This window comes from Zea mays, chromosome 7, assembly GCF_902167145.1.
Source record: "Zea mays cultivar B73 chromosome 7, Zm-B73-REFERENCE-NAM-5.0, whole genome shotgun sequence".
NCBI lineage: Eukaryota > Viridiplantae > Streptophyta > Magnoliopsida > Poales > Poaceae > Zea > Zea mays.
In genome coordinates, this window is record NC_050102.1 from 176863603 (window position 1) to 176886444 (window position 22842).

Sequence of the window (22842 nt, forward strand, 5' to 3'; positions counted from 1 at the left end):
TTAAAGGCATAAAGCACCATACTCACTCAGTCACTCCATAAATGAAAGGTGTTTCTATGACTAAATCATTCACAAAGCATTATGTTCATTCTATAGCCATTGTAAAAAACTTGAGTGTTCCTGACTTACAACTTGGAGTAATAGTGAAATATAGTAGAATGAAGATAGAGATAAAAATAAACATAGTGATAGTTCTATTACAGTATAAAATAACGTTTTGCAGGTAATCCTATAATACTCATCCTACATTTTTTATAGGTTTTGATATTTTTAATTAAATTTCATTAAATTTGAGACTGTTTTGACTTCACAAAAGAGATACATATGTAGTTTTTATTCTTGGACGGGGTAAATATATTTGAAGGCAAGACACATTGCAAGAGGAAAGCATGTGACCAATCCACGCGTGCTGCGTACAAGACTTGAAGTCATATTCACAGAAGAGAAGAGGAATTCGTATTGATCGAAGAGGAAGACGTTGAGCATTTTTCAGTCACTGCCTCTGTGCTGCCTGCCTCAGCTCCACTGCATTGAGCATTTTTCCCATGCATCTTGCTGTGTGTTGAGGTCTGCTACGTACGATCAGGTTCTCGAGGTCAGAAAATGCAGCAGCCCTTCGCTATCCTCCCCGAGGGGATCTGTGGTGCACAGCGTAAGCACACGCACACAGAAATCAAGAAACTCAGGTCTGTGGGTCTTATCATCTCGGTGTCTTTTCAAGGAATTTTCAGCAGCTTATTTTTTTCATTCACACAAACAGAAAGCGTGGGCATTCAGGCAGCACAGGTACAGTATATTTACACTTGCACAGGTCGTCCCTACTACGATTTCCTTCCAGACCAAAAGACCCCCAGATTAGCCTGAAATCTCTGTAAGCAGCTACTGTCTGCTGTCTCTTTGTCTCTGTCTCGTCGTCATGGGTCCGGTGCTTTGGGAGTGTGACGATCGTTCGGGCCAGAGCCCGGGTAGTCAGTTACCTGTAGAGCCATCCTTCCAAACATCTCTTCAACCACCGCGTTGCTTCTCCAGTTCTCCTGCAACATTTCATGCACGGCCGATATAAGACCAAGGCCCGTTTGCAATGGGGAGGTTTTATAGGAACATATACAGATTTTATTTTACAGGGAAAAAATAGAGAAACAACAAGGTCGATCAAAACAATGGATATATATATATATATATATATATATATATATATATATATATATATATATATATATATATATATATATATATATATATATATATATCTGGTGCACATGGAGGATTGGTGCACATATTAAATCACCATCACTCATTTTTAATCTAATGTCTCTAGTTGATCATTCAATTTACAAATAACACCTTCCACCACTACACACACCACGTTGGAGGGTGTCCTTAGCAAAATATACCAAACAACTAGAGACGTTAGATCTAAAATAAGTGGTTATGATTTAATATGTGCATCAATCTTCCATGTGCATTAGATATGTTCTTATATATATATATATATATATATATATATATATATATATATATATATATATATATATATATATATATATATATATATATATATATATATATATATATATATATATATATATATACACACGACGTACGTACTAGTGCATGCAGTCAAGTCAAGTGCAGTACCTCTGCTGAAACTTGCGCAGCCTCTAGCGCCGGAGCCTCGCCGATCCTCGCTCTCAAGCCCCCTGCGTGATCTGCGTCGTCCACATGGAAATCACGTACCACACGGCCGCCGTTCAGATATCCAGTGCGCATGCAGGGAAGAAAGACATATATATGGAAGCAAGAGCAAGAGACGACAACCGGTAGATAATTACTTGTGAAGCGAGCCGCTTGAGCGGGCGCGACGGCGAGGAGAAACAGAGCGAGCAAGATCATCACCAGGAGCCTCGCCATGCCTTCTCCTTCCGCCCACCTCGCTCGATCGAAACCGCCGGAGCGTACGTGCGTATCTGAGTCTTTTCCTTGGCTGGACGAGGCGGCGAGAGGTTAAATAGCTAGCCGCGACGACCGGCGAGGCCATGGCACGCGGGGAGAGAAACAAGTCTTTTTCTGACGCTCAGCACGGCAGCACGAACGCATTTGGCCGCCTACCTAACATGGATTTGTCCACCACCACTGACCACTGCACTGCTAGTGCTGCAAAAAGATAACAGAGTCCTGAGTCCGAGCCCTAGCTAGCTGTTTGCGACTAGCAGCATGATGTACTCCTAGATGGCCTTGCCGCACGGGGCACGGCTCCAAATCCAAGCAAGGGGCACCGTTCCAATATCTCTTAATAATGAAACAAACGAGAATACGTATGATTTAGGCCCATCATTGGCATTAAACTTAATTTTGATATAAGGATGGCGTCTGCATACTATTATGGGGATAAATTGTAGATAGATACGTGGTCAGAGGAGGCATGCTGGTTGCTGGTATTAACTAGCAGATGTTGTCTTTCCTTTTCAACTCTCGCCTGTCGTCGCCACTGTCCATCTTATGCGTGCGTGCCACGTACGACGACTGCATGGATCGGAGAGTTGGAGACGGATGAGATATATCTGAAAACGGCTGGTGGCCAGTAGGATGGAGGCAGACAGATGTGCCGATAATAAGGGTCAACCGTGGTCATCATGCTGTTTGGTTTCTAAAGAAAAAAAAGGAATCAAGTTGATGTAATCATGTAAGTTGTTTGCTTCATTCTGGCCCTTGGGTACCTGAACGAGCGGTTCAAAGGTAAACAGTCACTGCGCGCTACCGCTAATTAAGTGCTGAATCCTGTGTAGATTCTGCGCGTAATCACTCACCCTTTTTAGGCCGAGTAAAGAGGATAATATATACACATATTGAAAATAGGAAACGAGAGAAAAATGAGTAATCACTCGTATCCAAACAAACTTTTGCGCAAGTTTGAATTTTTAAAATGTTTATGAATGCAGGGTTTGATGTCATTATTAAAAGTTAAAGATCGGAATTTCTCAAGCAACTCGGACTCAGCGTGAAAGAAAATCAAAAAGAAAATCCTGGCCGAACCAAACATGCTTCCCAGTGGGCCTTTGTCCCTACGGGCCTCATCAGTTCCGTATGCTCCCGAGTCCCGCCGCGGGCCCATGAGCAGCTCCACCAGAACAAAGGGCCGGGCCCGCTCTGTTGTGTCGGCGGGCGGACCGCGGGCACGACGTTAGCCCTGCCGTTGCCGGCCGCCGCCGCCGCCGAAGCTTCAGTCGACTACACACTCGAGCGTCGAATCGGGGACACGTCACACGTTCCCTCGCTCGTTTCTTCGAAGTCTCGTCGAGACCGCGGTGCGGATAGGTCGTGTCAAGCGGCGCGCCGTCCATCCGCCGTGATCCATCCGGCCAGATCCTTCCCGGACGACTAACGGTGGAAGAAAAAAAAACGGCGACCCAGCGAGACACACACGCACGACTACACGAGGATCCGGTTCAGGACCGGAGAGGAATCATCGAAGCAAGTGCGAAGCTGATCGATGGACCCGATCACACGACCGACCGGGCCTCGTTGGACGCTTTCGCGGTAGACCGTTCGCCTGATGAAAGCCGAACCGCTTGCCGGCCGGAATTTGGCGACGAGGGATTTTCCGGACCGCTCCATGTGTCGGAGAGACAGAGACGCAGAATTCGCTGCGCTGAGCCGGTCGATGTCGGTCTGCATGCTGCTGCCGTGGTCCTTGGATGGACATGGACCGCGTCCTTGTCCGTGGTTAGCAGCCATGCCTCGATCGGCCACGATCCTTGTCCACGGATTAGGTCATGTAGAGTGAAGAAACACTAAAATGGTTCTCCAAATACAAAAGACAACTAAAACACTTTATTATACAATGAAATGTCTATAAATATAGTCTATTAATAAATATAGAATTAATGAGTTTGTACAACATCGTATCGATAGAACAGACGATAAATTCGTACAGTGAGAAGTGATACATTTGTTGCTACTTGGGTTACGAGTCAGAGGCGTCACTTCGCGGAGAGACAGCTCCACGATTTTTTTTGCAAATATACCCTTTAAACATTTTAAGAGCCTATACATTAAACACAATTGAACATGCCCTTAAGCCTGCTAATGGCAAATAAACCCAACCCACTAACCCACACCCAAATCTAGTAACTTTGACATCCATTCCAAAACCACCCAAAATATAAGGAGGAAATTAAACTCATCCCACCCAATAACATTATTAACTCCAAACCAATCCATAACTGAGTGAAAACCCATGGAAAATCTATGGGTTCAAATAGAACATATAGTTTCATCATCTAGAGATCCAAACAGAACATATAGTTATGATTGAAAGTTTGTATCGTAAAAGGCTAAATTAAGAGAATACATCTAGAGATCTAAACAGAACATATAGTTTCATCATCTATAATTATTAAAGAAATGCAGATAAAAGTACAATATAGTTTCTCGAATGGATAAGCCTGTCGTTGGCTATCTACCGTCTGCATGTGTTCAGAAATCAAAACCGAAGTACCCCTAATAATGCCTAGGAGACAGACACAGTCAAGGAGTAAAAACATGCTAGGAAATGCAGTGTTGTTTTTATCCACACGGATCACGATGCAACTAGACATGACATGCTTGCAAGAATGTACTCCATGTACCGAGTAGAAACACACATCTTGTTCGATTGTCACGTTCTGTCAGAAGGACGAACGGCTAAACATACTAGTATCTGAAACATGTCGCAGTGAATGGACGTGGAGCTGCCAACTTCAAGAGGAACTCAACCAGCAAGGAGAAAAAAAACTAGTTGAACCAGCGAATCGTCATGCAGGGGGCTCGACGTCTGCAGGGGATGGAGCACGACCCATGCTAGTGTTGGCGAGTAGGCGGGAGAGGAGTGACCGTGCTGGCGTATGCAGGGGATGGAGCACGGAGAGAGGAACGGGATGTGCCAGGGCAGGAAGGAGCATGGGAGAGGAGCCGTCGGCCGCCAGGGCGGGAGAGGAGCTCTGAGTGTGGCACAGGGATGGAGCACATGAGTTAGAGTTGAGTACTTGAGTTGGGTATGTAAGACTGTAAGTCTGTTGGGATACTTGATAGTCAAATACGGATGGGTGAAGACCCATGTAGCTCATGTCTATACAAATCCATCTACACCCATAGATATTAATAAATTTGACATGCAATAAAAAATAAATACACCCAACCTAAGCCGTTCATAATTAAAACCCATCAAAACAAATTTATTTTTTTAAACCCACCTAAAATATCCGTTGACACCCACCCATTTGCAGCCCTACCACCGATCGTCTCGACCTGCCGTTTTTTTACACTAACAGAGAGCTCACTCTCTATGTAGTAGCGTGCAACAAGCAGAAACGTACTAGGCCCCAGGTGTGCTGTAGCTATTATTTTTGACACGGCCGGTGCGCGCGTTATTTCAAAGTACGTACTCTTTTTCGCAGCCGGCCGCTGAAGATTTGCTCAACCGATCAGGTTACGAACGAGAACGAGCCCCCTGCTCGCGTCGGTCTGTCTGGTCCGGGACCGGGAGCACGGACTGGCGACGGAGTCGACAGTCGAGCAAGCAGCAGAGCATCGTCCTCCGTACTACTCGTTCAAAACGCCAAACTTTGAGGCCCGTTTCCTCTGTCGGCCTGCAACCAATTAACTACTCGTAAGATGCAACAGGCACCTGCCGACAGCTCTTGCGATGCAAATGCACCAGCACCAGTCCAAGTTCATCAAACAACGCCAACGCCATGCCGGATCGTACTGCACGGCGCCAATCCTGCTGCAATCCATGCTTGTAACGCTAGCTGTCAGTCTGCAGCATTACCAGTATCTGTCGTTGCAAATTGCAAGGTAACAGCACACGCTAGGGCTAAGTAAGCCCGACCGACCAGATCTGGGTTACCGCGGCGTCATGCCAGCTAATAGCCCGTCTCTCTCGTTCATGAAGGCAAACGAGGCACGCGCGCACGTGGCAGCGTCAGACCGTGCCCACGGCGTATACGCAGGCACACTCGTACGGACCCCGCCGGCCGTCTGGTTCGCTCGTCGAGCAAGCGCGCTAACCAAGTTGGCCTCATCCGGGTGTGCACACAGCACGCACAAGCTGACACGCACCGCACAGCAGGCTCCTAGCTAGCCGTGGCGCTTTTTTGTACCGAGACCCCTGGACCCCAGGCGACAGTGGCCCGACACACGTACGGGCCAGCGAGGCCACTGGCCGGATCTTGCTCGGCTCCGCCCGACACCAGATCCGGATCAGCGTACGTGCAGGCCATAAGAAAATGGGCAGGGGGGGGTGCGGGATGCGGCTGCTGATCATCGACGTGCGTGCGTGCGATGCGAATGCTTGCTGGACAGACAGGGTGGCTCGCACGACGTCGGCCGTCCGGCTAGCGCGGAGCAATTTCGACCTGTGGGATTCCCTTTGCCGGCCGTACCTGTGGGGCTGGCAGTGGCAGCTAATGCTTGTCATTTGTACGCTTTGCGCTTCCTATTTTAGTAGGATTGTTTATGTAAGTGTGCGCTGCTAAGAAACTTGCATTTCCTTAACGACGGCATTTATGATTTTAAGTATATTAAAGTAGGTGTTGATGCTAAGGAACTTGCTTAGCAACTCCAATTACTTAATGTTTGGTAGAATAATAGTGATATATATACACATATATGTTACTCTCTCCGTTTCTTTTTATTTGTCGCTGGATGGTGCAATTTTACACTATCCAGCGACAAATAAAAAGAAACAGAGGGAGTATTTGTTATACTAACCAGTAATTACCGATAACGACCGGACGATATTCAGTCAGTACTTCAAATTACTAAGTGTTTTTAAGTAATTACCGACCGGGTAGAACTTCACCCAGGATAATGAATAGCATTGTCCTATACATATGTAGCTAACTTAATCCAATGTGTTGGGTTGGATCTAGGTGATAGACTATTGGTTTATCACACTAGATGATAAATAGTGTTGCCATACATTTGTCACATATGGTGATTAATCAATCGATGCATCACCTGAACCTACGGTCCTACCAAACTAATTAATCAGCTAGCCCATCAGTCAGTGGAACAAGTCCACCAGATCGCACATGGAACGGATCCGATTTCGCCGCTTTTTGGGGTCCGTGTGTATTTACAGCCATTCACTCATTCAGACATTATGTTACAGTTTCAGTCACTCCATCACAATTTCTTTAAGAATCTGGATTCATGAATAAACTAATGGTGTATTTGGTTCAACTTTATTCGCAGCTGAAAATACGGGTTCTCAACCAAACGGGTATTACAACGAAATAGATTTCTAAAAATCTATAAAATTTCCTAATTCAATTTAGAATAACCTCCTATCTCAGATTTTGTAGATTCCAGTCATGCATGTTATCTCAGATTTCACAAGAATCTGGATATAATGGAGAAATATGAAGAGGTGTAGGGTTTAGGGGGCTATAAAAGCAGTGGATTATTACGTCGCGACGAATCGACAGAATCTACATTTATGTCATTTTAGACGATTTTAGAGAAGCGATTCTCATAGAAGCGAACTAAGAAGCAAAACATCTAACAGAAGCCAATTCTGACGACAATAATCCATCCAGAAGCCGACCCAAACACTTATCTGCTTCACGTTTGAACTCGGTATTTCGATCCTCAACGGTAGAATTTTTTAACTATGACGAGTGCACTCGTTCTAATTTCGCACTGCATGTTTGTTTGGTCCGATCCATACGGCGCACAGTCTCACGATTACACACCAATTACCCCAACCGCGCACGAAATTACGAAACTTTAGCTTCACACACAACATGAAGCTCGTCGGAGTCATACTGACAGGTCCCTCGGAACAGCAGCATTCAGAAAAAAAACGAGTGAGTGGACTCTGGGATTTCTCCTCCGTCTCTCCCGGTCTCCGATCGATCAGGTTGGCAGAGCACGTAACGCACTACCCCGAGCCTGGTAGCCAGCTAGGTAACCGTAGCCGCCGCGCAGCACTTCGCGGAAGCTTCGTCCCTGCCGTCTGCCGAGAGCAGTGCAGTGCTGGGTGTGTATCGTCCAGTGTCAACGGCGACGGATCACACGAACTGAAGCCGCATCCAGCGCAATGCGCAACCACCCCAGCGGCCCGCCCCAATTTCCACCCGTTTTCTCGAGGACGCGCGACCTCGGCACCTATACCGATCCACCACGCCTTTTCTTTAAGAATTTCCCGGGGATTTTCCGGACCAAGTGGTAGCGTCAGCTTGTCCCTCTCGCAGTCGCAGTGCCAAGTACTTGGCGGAAGCAGACAGGCACCTTCCCGCGCGCTGCCAGGACAAGGACCGAGCCGATGCCATCGCGCCATGCAATGCAAGTGACCTTCCTCCGCCTCCCGCCCGGCACAAAGCTGCCACACCGCCCAATATTCCTTGCCCTCGCCGTCGGGTCTCGTATATATAAAGCTCGCTTCCACCCCCACCACCATCTATCCAACCACAACCCAGCGCATCATCGCAGCGGCGGCAACTCGTCGGAGCAAGCAAAGCAAAGCAAAGCTAGCACCTTCCTTCTCACGACAAGCTAATACCAAGCCCGATCGATTGACATGGCCGAGAGGACGAACGCGATGGCGGCGCCGCGGCCGCTCCTGCGCCGGATGCTCTCGTTCCGGGAGCCGCTCCTGGTCATCCCGTACCTGCTCAGCTTCCTGGGCGCCGCGGCCTCGGCGCTGGCGCGCAGCCACTCGTCGCTGCTGCACTCGCTCGCCAGGGCGCTGTTCCCGGCCGCGCCTGCCGCCGCCAACGCCAAGCACGCGCCGCCGCCTGCCGCTGCCGCTGCCGCTGCCGCCGCGGCGCCCCTGGACGGCGAGGACGCCGCGCTGAGCAAGGCGGAGGTGGAGGCCATCATGGCTACGATCGGCCTCGCGGCGGCCGGGAAAGGCGAGGGCCTCGCGGCCGCCATGGGCCGCGACGAGGTGTCCGCGCTCTTCGACGCCGACGAGCCCAGCTTCGCCGAGGTGCGGGGCGCCTTCGCCGTCTTCGACGCCGACCGCGACGGCTTCATCGGCGCCGAGGACCTGCAGTGCGCCCTGGCGCGGCTCGGCGTCAGGCAGGACGCCGCCGCGTGCCGCGCCATGGTCGTCGCGGCCGGCGGCGGCCGGGACGCCCGGATGAGCCTGTTCCAGTTCGTCAGGTTCCTCGAGAACGGCCTGTGCTGAAGCCACAGAGGGGGCAGAGAAGCTGTCCCTTCATTTTTTTTCTTCTTCTTCGTTCTTCTTCGTTTGCCTCGGCTGCTCGTGGCAGGAGATGAGACAGTGCACCATTCGGAGAGGTGTTCACTGGCTGGCGCGCGTGTGTTTTTCCCTCCTGCCATGAGCTTTGGGGGTGGACTCAACTGTGCAGCAATTAACGCACTAATTCCCAAACTAAGAACTACTATGATTTAATGGAACTAATTTGCCGGTTGCAAACATCTCGATTTGATGATCTTCTACTATCTGTACCAATGCTAAATCCTGGATGACTTGTCTTTTTTTTTTCTCTTTTTATTTTTTTGCCAACTCGAACGCTTTTATCTGAAGAGACGATAAATGTAATTTCTAGCATGATCAGACGCATGATACATCCGCTTCATTCCACGTGAAGGTCAATCCATGTGGGGGCGAATTTGAAACTCACTATTCGTAGTCCACCACGCGCGCCTGGAGTTTCTGCAAACTTCGGTCAAAAATCCAAGCGCAATGGTTTCAACCTTCAAAGCATCCCACCGAATTCGCCGAATCTGGCCCGATCCGTTTCGTCAGGGTCGCAGCTTTCATGTGTTCCTGTTGTTAGTTGGCGTCGATGCCGGCCTGACCCAGATGCTGCTGTGGCGGCGCCCTTCCCTTCCACGAAGTTTCGCAGGGGTCTCCTTCATTTCAGACTTCAGAGGCACAGAGAACTTGGGTGGCGTTGGAAACTTGCCGGCATGACACCGACGTGCCCGGAACGGTCCAAGCCGGGGTAGCCTTTGCTAGCAGTAGCACTAGCACTAGCAGTCCCCCCGCACGGGCTCGGAAGCTGTCAGGAAGCTATAGCCTGGGCCGCTGGTGAGGTGTACACGGCCGCACCTACTGCTCTCTGGAGTCTGGATGCAGCGTCATGGATCCGTAGCTGTGAGGTGAAAGGCACATGATAAACGACGCCCTGACGGGCAGCATGCATGAATATATTCTCGCTATCAGAATGAGAGGAGGAGCTAAGAACTGTCTGTCCGCTTTCCTGTGAGAATCTGATCGCGTGAGGCTGGTTTCGAGATATGCAGTGATCTTCACTCTCCGCGGCATAAATTAACAAGCGACCAATTTTGAATCAACGTGCGTGCGGTATAAGATTCGGGATTTCCTGCTCTCGAGATAGCGGCTTCTTTGTATCAGAATTCTTCAGCCATGATCAGAACAAATATATGTTATATTATACAATCTTTTTAAAATATATATCAAATAGGCCTATTAGCTCAGTTGGTTAGAGCGTCGTGCTAATAACGCGAAGGTCGCAGGTTCGAGACCTGCATGGGCCAAGATTTTTAATTAACAATTTTTTAAGTCTTTTTTTTTTCGCAACTTTGTCTAACTGTACCTGGGCCGATCGCATGGAGTATGATCACGCTTTACTTCGGCCTAGGGTTCTGTAACAGCTGTGGCCCATAGGCCATAGATCACCACCTCTTGGGCTTCTGATCCTAGTTTCAATTGAAGTGATCCCGGACTAGCCCACAGGCCACAGCCCGCTTATCTATCAAAAACCCTAGCAAAGCCACCTCAACTCTCCTGCTGGTCCGGCGCAGGCTCCGCTCCGTTCCCCCGCTGTAGTTCGAGTGTTCGACCCGGCGGCCGGCGGCGACGCGCTCGTGGTTTCCAGCGATGTCGGCGCAGGCGGGTCCAGGGACGTACTCCCCGGCGGCGGCCGCAGGAGACAGGCGGCGGGAGAGGAAGGAGGAGCTGCGGCGCCACCTCGCCGAAGACGCCGACTGGCCGCGGGCCGACGGCCGCTCCTTCCACGACTGCCGGCCAGCGTGTAATTACCTCTCTCCCCCATGGCCTCTCTCTACCTTCTCTTGCTTTAGAATTTTAGTTGTGTGCCATTGGTCTGCCCCTGCCCTGCCCTGCCCTGCCCTGCCAGCCCCGTGCTTATGGTGTTCGACGTTACGCGTGATGAGTCACGAGTAAGGGCGTGTTTGAGCTACGCCGGACATGCCATTCGTTGGGTTACACTCGGTTTAGTTACTGCGTCATCTACTGCTTGGGTAGTTGGGTACCATTCCTCTTTAAACTATCTGTCCCATGTTTGTATGCCAGTGTGGTCTACTACAAATTGAACCTTAACCTTCATTCAAACGATACTACCTGTTGTTCTGTGGAGTTGAAACTAGAAGCATTCATTTCTGGATTTTCCAATTAATTAATAATTAACCATGTGTCTTGCAGTTATGCAGACAGGACCAACTACTGCTGCATCAGGGTCTGCTTATGCAGAATTTGGGAAGACAAAGGTCATTGTATCGGTGTAAGTGCAACATTCTTTGATACCACCCTTTTCATAGTATGTTTTAGATTTTGGATATCAAATGTGAAAAAGCTAGTCTTTCACTTCAATATTCTGCACATCACCGCACTCTCCTTGGCCTGTTAAATATTTATATTGGTATATTTGGAATGAAATAAGAGCAAGTTAGGGTCAAGCTGTATTTCTTGTTGGTAATTTGACAATCATGGTTTTAGTTTTGTGCTGCTATGCTCTTGCCACTCATGAGTTTAGTTATAAGGTCAATCATTGCTCACCGGAGACATTACTGGGACTCTTGTATGTGTTTCTTAGCATTGCTATATTTGAATTTCCTCTATCTTGTCTGTGAACTTGATGGTTTTGAGATTCTTTACTTATCTTGAATGCCTTATTGGTTTATCGTTCCTCTTCTTTAATTATCACCTTTGCAGTTTTGGACCAAGGGAAAGTAAGAAAGCAATGATGTACAGTGACGTTGGTAGGCTCAATTGCAATGTGAGCTATACAACCTTTGCCACTCCAGTGCGTGGACAGGTACAGCATGTACTTACCTCTCGTGTCTCTGTTTGGACTAACTGTTGTAAGGTATTTGTAGTTGATTGTCTTCATCTTATTTCCAGGGAGCAGACAACAAAGAGTATTCATCGATGCTTCATAAAGCTCTGGAAGGCGCAGTAATGCTGCACACTTTTCCAAAGACCACTGTTGATGTTTTTGCCTTGGTTCTTGAGTCTGGTGGCAGTATGATACTATTCTAGCCTTGATTTTTTGAGAAAAATATAATGCATAGATTTTTTTACATATGTGCAAGTTCTGTTCTTGTTTAAGAAGTAGGAATGCTGCTCATCTTTGTGACATGCTAGAGCCTCTAATAGTTAGAGCTAAGTCGTAAATGACAAATGCATAGATTGAACGTGTTATCCATACTCCCATAGTATTTGCTTATTCTACAAAACTGTACGGGGTTAATGTGTTTTGAGTTGATAATTCTTATGTCAGTCAGATATTGCTATATTATTGGTAGAAATGATGGATTGTGGGTACATTTTTTCCTTCAAAAAAGGGATAATTTTTACAGCCCATCTTCCATTATATATATCTATTGTTTCAATGGAAACCTTTCTTCTATGACCAATTCTTTCTGCATAAGTTTCCTTGTTGAAATGCAGGACCTTACCTGCAGTTGTTTCGTTTCAGGTGATCTTCCCATCATTATATCATGCGCTAGTCTTGCATTGGCAGATGCTGGAATCATGATGTATGACCTTGTTACATCTGTATCCGTGGTATGCCCCCCATGCTGTTTCTGCTCTATGATACTTGCACCTAAACCATCAGTTATCAGTTAAGCTTGATGATGACCAGATTTTACTTCCTTGCCCAGTCCTGTTTCAGAAAGAACATCATCATCGATCCAACCTCAGACGAGGAAGCATGGCAAGACGGAAGCCTTGTGGTGGCTTTCATGCCAGCCCGCAAGGAGATCACGCAGCTCACGCTCACTGGAGAGTGGAGCGATGGCAGAATAACCAATGTATGCGCTGCCTACTGCGTTAGACACGATGGTATCAAGGCTCTAACAAATACTAACCTCTTGTTACCTTTGTCAACAGGCAGTAGAGCTCTGTATGGATGCTTGCAGCAAGCTGGGTGACATATTGCGTGACCGCTTGAAAGATACCGCTACCTTGACGTGTGAATGACGTGTTAGAGAGAGCACTGGCAACAACAGATGTTCTTAGCTGTACAAATTCTGTAGGCAGGGGAGGCTGATCGGCCTGATGTTTGAGTGAGCATGATGCATGGTTATGATGATGGTCTCCTTCACGGCAAAAGCTGTCAAACCGGGAAGAAATTGCAGGGCAGTGTGTATTTGGCATGTAACGTACTTCTGACTGACCTTTGCCTTCATGTAGCATCTGTATCTTTCTTTTTCCGCGTACTGTAACACTTCTTACTCTACCAGGAGCTGGAATTTTTTTGGTTCGGGTGAAAAAACATTTTGCTGCTCTCAGCTTTTCACCCCTTGTTTCCACATGCTTTAGGTCGGACTCGCTACATGAAATTCCTAGCCTAGTTACTAGTGGCTCGCAACTCGCAAATCATGCGCCATCCATTGCAGCATTGCGCTGCGTGGTAGCAGCTCGACCAGCAACTCCAGTCGGCCAGTCTTACTTGCACTGGCAGTGGGCCACACGTTCCTAATCCCCTTCCCAGCGCCGCAAAAAATATCTCGTTTCTGGCAAATATCCGAACAGCCAGCCCGACCGCGCGAGCCGTTGGATATTTAAGCCCCTCCTCACTCCCCCCAGTCCTCCCGTGCTATCCCCCCATTCGTCACCAGCCAGGTCCTGGAACCTTATCACCAAATCCTCACATCATGGCGGCCGCGCTCTTCTCCACCTCGCTCTCGCCCCGCTTCCTCGCCCTATCCTCTCCGAAGCCGGCCGCGCCCGCGGCCTCGGCCTTCCTCCCCTTCACGCTGCCGCTGCGCGCTGTGTCGGCGCCGGCGCCAGCGAGGCGGGTCTTCGAGCCCGTAGCCGTCGCGGTGTCGTCGGAGTACGGGACCGAGGGCGCGGAGCAGCAGGACGGGGAGTTCTCCGAGGACCTCAAGCTGTTCGTCGGTAACCTGCCGTTCAGCGTCGACAGTGCGCAGCTGGCCGGGCTCTTCGAGCAGGCTGGCTCCGTCGAGATGGTCGAGGTATATACAAGTTTTCCGGTCCTTTCTGTCTTCGTAATTGCTAGTCGTCAGTCAGTTCAGTTTACTTGAAGTTCAAGTTGTATTTGATTTTTTTAAAAGAAATATGTATACTGTGCTATAGCGACTAGTTTGAATTTAAGTTACATTTAAAGGTTACACGCAGTTTAGATATCTGTATGGCTGAATTGATTCGTACTACTGAAAGTAGTGACAAGAATCGTCATGGTATTCAAATAGTCATGTCCGACAACGGAGCTGCACGCATGCGTTAAGTTTTTTTGTGTTTGAATACAGAATACCCCATGATTTCTTTGTGTTTTTACTAGGTTGTATACGATAGAATGACTGGGCGGAGTCGTGGATTTGGATTCGTGACAATGTCTTCAGCTGAAGAAGCCGGGGCTGCTGTCGAGCAATTCAACGGTTATGTAAGGACGCTTCCACTCTTTTAAGCTAACTGTTCTCTTGGTGTGCTTCTGAATCTGATGATCAGCTATTTAACTGAAGAAAAATATGCAGCGGTACTGATAAGACAGTGGTCTATACTAGGATTATAATGCTGGTGTTTTGTACCACTTCTTAGGGTTTTCAGATTCAGGGTTTGCATCAAAGTTTCCATTACTCAATAACCTGAAATCAGAATCGTACCTTATAACCAATCATTGCTTATAGCTTCCTGCTAGCTGTTTGAGACTGAATTCTTCTTCTGAGCACACACATAGTGCGTCAGATTGCAGATAAGACTCTTGACTAATTATAATTAATCTTGCCACACAAACAGACATTTCAAGGAAGACCTCTGAGGGTGAACTGCGGGCCACCGCCACCTAGAGATGGATCCGCACCAAGAGCACCAAGGGGTGGTGGTGGTGGTGGCGGCGGCGGCAGCTTTGTCGATTCAGGGAACAAGGTATACGTGGGGAACCTTGCATGGGGCGTTGACAACTCGACTCTGGAGAACCTATTCAGTGAGCAAGGACAGGTGCTGGATGCTAAGGTCATCTACGACAGGGATAGCGGCAGGTCAAGGGGGTTTGGTTTCGTCACCTATGGCTCTGCCGAGGAGGTCAACAATGCCATATCAAACCTTGATGGCATCGTAAGTTTGTTCTGTGCCATTTTGATCCTTTCGCGTGTCTTGTACAATGTTGTACGTAGAGGATGTGCTAATCTGAATGTTTTATCGCATTGCAGGACTTGGATGGTAGACAGATCCGAGTCACGGTTGCAGAATCAAAGCCCAGGCGTGAATTTTGAGATTTTGTTAAGGTGGTTTAGAGGTCAATAGCGTGTGTTCACAAGTTCTAGTTTGTAGCGTCTATTCTTTCTTCCGTATGAGTAACAAGATGCTGAATTGCTGATAATGAGAGACTAGAAGTGAAACTGCTGTCCACAGGAAGATATTTTTCCCAACCCTTCTATACTCGTCGCGCCTTTAAACAGAAGTAGAAATCTTAACAAAGTTGTGCCACATGCGTACATAACAAACATTCAAGAGCGCTTTTTCCTGAATGTTCGTGATGACACGTGTCGTGTATGAATCCCCGTCTCTGATGAGGTAGGGTGAAAAATTTCAGCTCTAGAAAAGAAAACTTGTATTCAGCTCAGCTCAAAATGAAAACCGGCATTGCCAAAGGCTGGCTGCAATGGCAGCCCGCCAGCCCCTCCCCCCTTATCACCATGTTCGAATACCGCTTGTCTGGTTAGGGGTGGATTGATGAGATAGGAGATTAGAATGGTTGTGTTTGGTGGAGAGTTAATTAGAATGGAGTGGTTCCATTCTAGTTTTTGAGAATAGAGCCGTCCTATTCTCCGTTTGGCAAGTATAATGGAGACACTCTATTTTTTGTTTGGTTGAAGAGTAAAATATAGCGAAGTCACTCTGTTCTTTGTTTAGTTGGAGAGTTATATAAGTTTAGATGGAAGAAGAGGGAGGAGAGTGCCCGTGTCCGAGAGAGAGATCGCATCCGACCATTTTGGTGGAGCGGAGCACTCCAACTATTTATGGTAAATTTTCTTATCGAGACTCTAGGAGCCGCTTCGCTCCTCTTTTGTTAGAAATCAAACATAAAAAAAACTAGAACGAAGTCGCTCCATTCTTCTCCACTCCTAATCAAACACACCCTAAATCCTCTTCTATATGAATTTAAATAGGAGCAAATTTAATCCTCTCCAATCCCCTTCAAACCGAACAAGCCTTTAGGGGTGGCATGTTCAGATGTACAAGGATTGATAGGATTAAATCTCTTTCTATTCAATTTTGACTAACAAAGGATTTAAGGATCTCCAATTTCTTCAATCCACATCTAACTGAGCAAACCCTTGACTCTTGTTTGGGAGCAAGAGTAATAGAGGGGATTTAGGGGACTGAAATATCTCATTATTCAATTTTGAATAGCGAGGGATTCTAGCCCCTCAATCCCCTCCATTACTCTTACTCTCAAACAAGCCCTTAGTGTCTTTGATTCCAAAGATAATAGGGTTTGGTTCTTTAGGGTCTTAGGCTATGTGTAGTATGCTTATTCCACGTTTTCTTCACATATTCAAGCAGAAGTTGTATTAAACAAGACGCTTGTACAACAACTTATCAGTTAAACTGTTTTTTAGAATAAACTAAAAGCAGACAATAAATAGAACCTACTTTTCACCGACTTCCTAGATAAGATGTTTTTTTGAACAATATCAGTTGTGCCAAACATGGTTTATCTCTCACTCTATATCTGTCATTTACAGAGTTTTCAAAAAGATTCTTTTTAAATCTAATTCATCTTCAACAACATTCTCTATATCTTATCCTTTACATATTAAAGACATGCATTAGAAACATTTTTTCATCAAAATTTTATACATACGCATTTGTCATACCTTGATATTTAGAGCTCATAAAATATCTCAAGAAGTTTTTTTTTAAAAAAAGGTGGATTTAGCTTTACAAGAAATGAAAAGATATTTATGAGAAACTAAATAGTTCCAAAGCATTCTAATTGATGTGTTTTTGTTGTGAAAAGTTTTAAACGCATTTAGACATGTATTGTTTAAATTCTCTATTTTTATAATACTTCCTCATTCTTCTAATATCAAATCTAATCTCTGGAAACTTCCGGAGAAATTTCATGTTCTCTATGTTTTTTGTCACGATATTCACAAACTTAGAGACATTTTTTGTAGCTTAAAACCTTCTCAGGTGTATATCGAATTTTAAACAAAATAACAAAACAACCTTGAGAACGCTCTTATTTGGGAAAGCGAGGTAATTAATTTGGTCATTAATAATAGTTCAGAGAAAGAATTTTTCCTTATGTAAACGCCATGGAACTTTCTAAACGTGTTGGGAAAAAGAGCAGGCCAGCAGCGACCCAACTGCATGAGGATGACTGGATGAGGCCTAGTCCAATCGCTACATGTTCATCGCCTTGCCATCATGCAATCGCGTTCTCACGCTGGCGTTGCCGGCGCGGACGGTCAGATTCCATCAGTGACGGATCTAGAATTTTATCAAAGGGTATGTCGTTCAAAAAATTTATACATAACCTGATAAATTTATTTTATAATTATATAATAATTATAGAATTTACATCGTGATCCATTATTGATGCACTAAGTAATGAATAAGACCTAAATTAAACGATTAAGTTAAATCATCCATTAAATACAATATAAATGGTTTAAAATTCATATTGATAGTTCAAATGCAACCATAAAGGAGTATTAGATATTTACACATTATTTGTTGACTGCCTTTCAAAGGAACATAAATGTTTTAGGTCTCATGAGTGTCACGTGGATCTCACGAGTGTTTATGTCCCGTGACGATGTCAACATATATTGATAACACAACAAGCTACGCTCTGCACACAATCTTTGTGGCCTTTACGGCTCTACCGTCAGCTGCCCAACCACAAGGTCGCCGTGGTCACGCCAACTTGGGATGGGCAGGCCGGGCAGACAGCAGGCCGGACACAGGCTCAGCGGAGCAGATGCCCGCATCCATACCAGAGGGGACGCTGCTCACAGGGTATGCCGTGGCATATACGACATACCATGTAGCTCCGCCACTGGATTCCATTCACTAGAAGCGAAGCGGGAGGCGGAGTAGAGACATAGATGACCATGGATAACCGAAACTCGAATAACTGATGAGTTTTACCTGATATACATGCAAGTATGGTTATTACCGTAATTTAACTGGACCAGAAGTTGACGGTAACCTAAATGGGTTTCGAGAAGCAATTAAGGAAAGTTTGAAAATCAACCCCTACGCGGATATTTTCAAGGCCAAGTCGACCGTGTATCTAATATGTTAGCTTAGAGGATTAGATTAAAAATAGTAAGATAGAGTTCAACCTGGACGCATTAGGGTTAGTAAGTCTCCAGACTATAAATATGTACCCTAGTTCACTTATTATGGTGATTATAAATCTTCACACGTTTTGTGACCGTAAGCTTTTGGCGTACCACCGCCTTTCTTTCCAGGGTTTTGCAAGGGTAAGTGCCATGCCACCCTGATCGCGTCTTGCGATCAAGGTGTTGTTGTTCTTAGTCATTTATCTTTGTATTTTCTCGTACTTCAGCGTTTTTGTGACAAGAAGACTTAGTTATCGTAGCATTCATGGAGTAGCATCGATAGTTTCATAAGTATGCATGTTGTTTGCTGATAGTAAGCGTCTAGCCATCCTCGTGCACATTCTCGAGCATGAGGGCGGCGCCTTGCTCCGTTTGGTCGAGTAGATCTAATCTGTTGCGGTTAGTCCTTGTCCATTAAGGATCTGATTAATATCCTCATAATTCGGTTCTAGACATGATCGGATGTTCCGACAACGTGTTGGATGCCTCGCGTCAACTTGAACAAGGATCATTCACCTTATTCAAAAACATTGTATGTTCTATAAAAACTACTCTCTCCATCCCAGAATATAATTTTGAAGTTCATTTGTTAAATATAACCTTCCTCCTTTATACAACACCAATGTTTGTTTGTATGTTTAACACTATTCTTAACAATATAAAAATATAGCTCATATATTTGTATGCATTTATGTTGTTCTTGTGGACAGAACAGATAAAAAATAAGGCTAGAAAATGATAGGGCCAATTTGGTCCATTTGCTTGTGAGATGACAAATAAAAGAATGATATATATATATATATATATATATATATATATATATATATATATATATATGGGTGTTGTTTTTTGAATTCATTTGATGAAACTGTTGTCGTTCTTTGAATTGCTTGAAAACATGTGCTATTTTCTGAACTCTTTTGTGGATTCCCCCGATATTCATGGAGGGAGACAATGCCCACTTTTTACCCCCTTCTATAAGTGACTACATGGGCCGGGCTATATGGATCGACATGAGCCACGACCATTTTGGCATGACACAATCACGATACGATAGTAAGTGGGGTCGGGCCGGCACGAGGCCTGTCATGCGCTGTGCTTGGCCTTGGGTACAAGCCCATCGGGCGGCATGGGCACGACTCGTTTACTATCAGCCCATTTAGCCCGATATTAAGTACGGATAATCCATCAAACCGAGAGCACGTTCTGTTTGTGGCCCAACCGTACTTATCCTAATCTGGCCCACCATATATATAAATATGACCAAATTGACCCACACTTTCAAACTATTTTCGAGTTCTGTTACAAAACATGGAGAAAAATGAGCAAGAAAAACAGGTGAAAAGGTTATTTTCGAGCTATGTTATAAGGCGGGTCTTGAGTAGCCTAGCACGATAGCACGATACAACATGATAGCCTGGTATGACCTGTTTGAAACTAGTAAGACTGTGTTTAGACTTAGACTTCAACCCATAGATGGACACGACACGACACGACCTGCTATTTATCCGTGTCGTGCCTTAGCCTCATTAAATCGGCACACCCGCCACGTATATCCCTTGAACTCGTCGCCCTCTGGTTAGTGGTGACAATAGACTCTAAATTTTACACTATCTATACTACTATGAAGAATGTAAGGGGGTAGGCTGCCACCCCGTTCTGCCCTCCCCGTCCGTTATTGTCGCAGCAAAAAAAATTGCTACCAGGCTCAGGTATCGAACCCTGGATGCCTTGAGCAAAATACCTAAGCTTCCACCCACTAGCCAACTCGACTCATGTTAGTTTATATTCAATCTCAACTATGATATCTAAGTGATGCTTAGTTTTTCATTTAGTGACCCTAGTATGTATAATTTTTTATCTACTCTGGTATTTTTAACAACAACTTACAGGTGATAAACTATTGCATAAATTTAATAAAATCTCAAAAGTTACGCATCAGGGGGCATAGTTCACATGGAAAATTGAGCATTATAAAAAATAGTTCACATGACAAACTTGCGCGGCAGGAAAAAAACGTGAATTAGTTCACATGGAAATTTTACTCGAAAACGTGGTTTAGTTCACATGAAAAAAACGCAGGAGGGAAAATGTGGATTAATTACATGGTAGTTTTATATGTTTAGGCTCCTTCGAAATGCAGAAATTTTAGAAAAAAAAATTGATTTATGATAAAGCCAAAAGATACCCCATTGAGGCTTAATTTCTGCATTTTACCAAAAAATGTCTGAAATCATCTACTTGGAGGACTGTGTCCTTTGTCATCTATAGTCAATAATGGAGGGCATGTTTTTTCCTTGCCATTCACAATAGTCGAGGAAAAGCTTGAGTTGTATTGCAACATTAGGGTCATAGTATATGATGTGATATCTGTCTCATAATTGTGATAGGTATTTTTAACAACAATTTACACACTTGCAGGTGATAGACTATTGCATAAATTTAATAAAATCTCAAGATTATCTAAAGTGTCAATCTGGAGGTCGTGTCCACATAAAAAATGCTTTTCAGTTCAACTTTCTAAAGCGAGACGGTGATGTTGAAACTAAAACAGACGAGCTATATCCAATTAAAGACATGTCACAAATATGTAGTGCTGAATGAAGGGTTTTACTTTACCTAGACCATGACATGGTAAATATGAGTTTAAAATTTACACGGTTATTGTTTGCATGTATTTTATTTTTATGCAATATTTATAATTGTTTTGTAGGTGTATCCAATTAAAGACATGTCACAAATATGTAGTGCCTCCTTGTCTCCCTCTCCTCCTGCGGTGATAGCTTCCTCGAGGAGATGAGCGCATCGCCCCCACGATCAGCCTACCTCCGTCGTCCTCGCGTGCACCACCACCATCGAGTGGAAGAGGCAGTAACAACTCGCTCAAGGCCAACCCTCGGTGGGAGGGGCAGTTATGACTTGCCCGAGGCAAAGCCAAAACAGGACAGACAATCACGACTCTTCCTAGACCACTCTCGGACGGGAGACACAGTCACGACTCGTCCGAGGCCAAGCCTAGGCGGGACAGGCGGTAACGACTCGCCTGAGGTCATCCGCGGGCGGGACAGACAATCATGACTCGCCCAACGCCAACCCCCTCGGGTGGGATACACAGTTACAGCTCGCTTGAGGCCAACCCCGGTGGGATACAAAGTTACAACTCACCCGAGGCCAAGGCAAGACAGAACAGGCAGTCCGCCCGAGGCAACCCTCAGGTGGGAGAGGCAGTCATGACTCGCCCGAGGCCAAGCTCAGGCAGGACAGGCAACCACGACTAGCCCAAGGCCATCCTCTGGCGAGACAGGCAGTCACGACTCGCCAGAAGCCAACCCCCGACGGGAGACACAGTCACGACTCACCCGAGACCAAGCCCTGGCTAGACAGTTAGCCACGACTCACCTGAGGCCATCCTCGGGTGGGATAGGCAGTCACGACTCGCCCGAGGACAACCCGGGGTGGGAGAAGTAGTCACGACTCGCCCGTGGCCATCATCAGGCGGGATAGGTAGTCACCACTCGCCCAAGGCCAACCCCCGGCGGGATACGTAGTCACGACTTGCTTGAGGCCATTCTCGGGCGGGAGAGACTGTCAAGAATCGCCCAAGGCCAAGCCCGGATGGGAGATGCAGTCACGACTCGCCCGAGGCCAACCTCGGGCGGGAGACACAATCATGACTCGTCCGAGGCCAAGCCCGAGCAGGAGACGCAGTCACGACTCGCCCGAGGCCACCTTTAGGTGTGAGGCGCAATCATGACTCGCTCAAGGCCATGCCCAGATGGGACAGGCAGTCACGAGTCGCCCGAGACCAAGCCCAGGCGAGAGACGCAATCACGACTTGGCTGAGGCCACTCTCGGGTTGGAGAGGCAGTGACGACTCGCCTGAGGACAACCAAGCCTACACGGGACAAACAGCCACAACTTGTCCTAGGACACTCTTGGGCAGGAGACATAGGCACGAGTCACCCGAGGCCATGCCCAGGTGGGACAAGCAGCCACGACTCTCCCGTGGCCACCCTCGGGCGGGACAAGAAGACACGACTCGCCCGAGGACAACCTTGTGTGGTACTGGCAGTAATGACTCGCCCGAGGCAACCCCGAGCGGGAAAGGCAGTAATGATTCGCCCGAGGGCAACCCTGGGTGGGAGAGGCAGTCACGATTCACTCGAGGCCATCCTCGGGGGGAGAGGCGGTCACGACTCGCTCGAGGCCACCCTCAGGCGGGAGACACAATCACGACTCGTCCGAGGCCAAGCCTGAGCAAGACAGGCAACCACGACTCGCCTGAGGCCATTCTGG

At 46.5% G+C, this 22842-nt stretch overlaps 4 protein-coding genes and 1 non-coding gene across 5 annotated transcripts; 4 read left to right on the forward strand and 1 right to left on the reverse strand.

Annotated features, from left to right (window-relative positions):
* Positions 1–433: 433 nt before the first annotated feature.
* Positions 434–2130, reverse strand: LOC109940736 (uncharacterized). The gene is made up of 3 exons (XM_020540773.3): positions 1833–2130; positions 1639–1709; positions 434–1034 (listed from the first exon to the last, which is right to left on the reverse strand). The coding sequence occupies exons 1-3, from the start codon at positions 1909–1911 to the stop codon at positions 915–917; spliced, it is 270 nt and encodes an 89-aa protein (XP_020396362.1). The 5' UTR covers positions 1912–2130; the 3' UTR covers positions 434–914.
* Positions 2131–8445: 6315 nt separating this feature from the next.
* Positions 8446–9429, forward strand: LOC100281118 (EF hand family protein). Its single transcript, NM_001159164.1, has one exon. The coding sequence runs from the start codon at positions 8564–8566 to the stop codon at positions 9173–9175; it is 612 nt and encodes a 203-aa protein (NP_001152636.1). The 5' UTR covers positions 8446–8563; the 3' UTR covers positions 9176–9429.
* Positions 9430–10441: 1012 nt separating this feature from the next.
* Positions 10442–10515, forward strand: TRNAI-AAU (transfer RNA isoleucine (anticodon AAU)). Its single transcript has one exon. It is a non-coding gene; the product is annotated as a tRNA-Ile (tRNA).
* A 386-nt stretch (positions 10516–10901) lies between these two features.
* LOC100382718 (Exosome complex component RRP41-like) lies at positions 10902–13522 on the forward strand. Its single transcript, NM_001175441.1, has 7 exons — positions 10902–11012; positions 11423–11501; positions 11933–12035; positions 12122–12242; positions 12699–12787; positions 12886–13035; positions 13115–13522. Exons 2-7 carry the CDS (start codon positions 11425–11427, stop codon positions 13202–13204), a joined length of 630 nt encoding a protein of 209 aa, NP_001168912.1. The 5' UTR covers positions 10902–11012; positions 11423–11424; the 3' UTR covers positions 13205–13522.
* Positions 13523–13835: 313 nt separating this feature from the next.
* Positions 13836–15623, forward strand: LOC100274547 (uncharacterized). Its single transcript, NM_001367787.1, has 4 exons — positions 13836–14202; positions 14529–14630; positions 14984–15301; positions 15397–15623. Exons 1-4 carry the CDS (start codon positions 13882–13884, stop codon positions 15457–15459), a joined length of 804 nt encoding a protein of 267 aa, NP_001354716.1. The 5' UTR covers positions 13836–13881; the 3' UTR covers positions 15460–15623.
* Positions 15624–22842: the final 7219 nt, after the last annotated feature.

Coding starts and splice junctions, on each gene's coding strand:
- LOC109940736 (XM_020540773.3), bottom strand. CDS start 1,911: ATGGCGAGGCTCCTGGTGATGATCTTGCTCGCTCTGTTTCTCCTCGCC. Junction 1,710..1,832: donor TCAAGCGGCTCGCTTCACAA/GTAATTATCTAC, acceptor TGGACGACGCAG/ATCACGCAGGGGGCTTGAGA. Junction 1,035..1,638: donor CTGCGCAAGTTTCAGCAGAG/GTACTGCACTTG, acceptor GAAATGTTGCAG/GAGAACTGGAGAAGCAACGC.
- LOC100281118 (NM_001159164.1), top strand. CDS start 8,564: ATGGCCGAGAGGACGAACGCGATGGCGGCGCCGCGGCCGCTCCTGCGC.
- LOC100382718 (NM_001175441.1), top strand. CDS start 11,425: ATGCAGACAGGACCAACTACTGCTGCATCAGGGTCTGCTTATGCAGAA. Junction 11,502..11,932: donor ACAAAGGTCATTGTATCGGT/GTAAGTGCAACA, acceptor TCACCTTTGCAG/TTTTGGACCAAGGGAAAGTA. Junction 13,036..13,114: donor GCGATGGCAGAATAACCAAT/GTATGCGCTGCC, acceptor CTTTGTCAACAG/GCAGTAGAGCTCTGTATGGA.
- LOC100274547 (NM_001367787.1), top strand. CDS start 13,882: ATGGCGGCCGCGCTCTTCTCCACCTCGCTCTCGCCCCGCTTCCTCGCC. Junction 14,203..14,528: donor GCTCCGTCGAGATGGTCGAG/GTATATACAAGT, acceptor TGTTTTTACTAG/GTTGTATACGATAGAATGAC. Junction 15,302..15,396: donor TATCAAACCTTGATGGCATC/GTAAGTTTGTTC, acceptor ATCGCATTGCAG/GACTTGGATGGTAGACAGAT.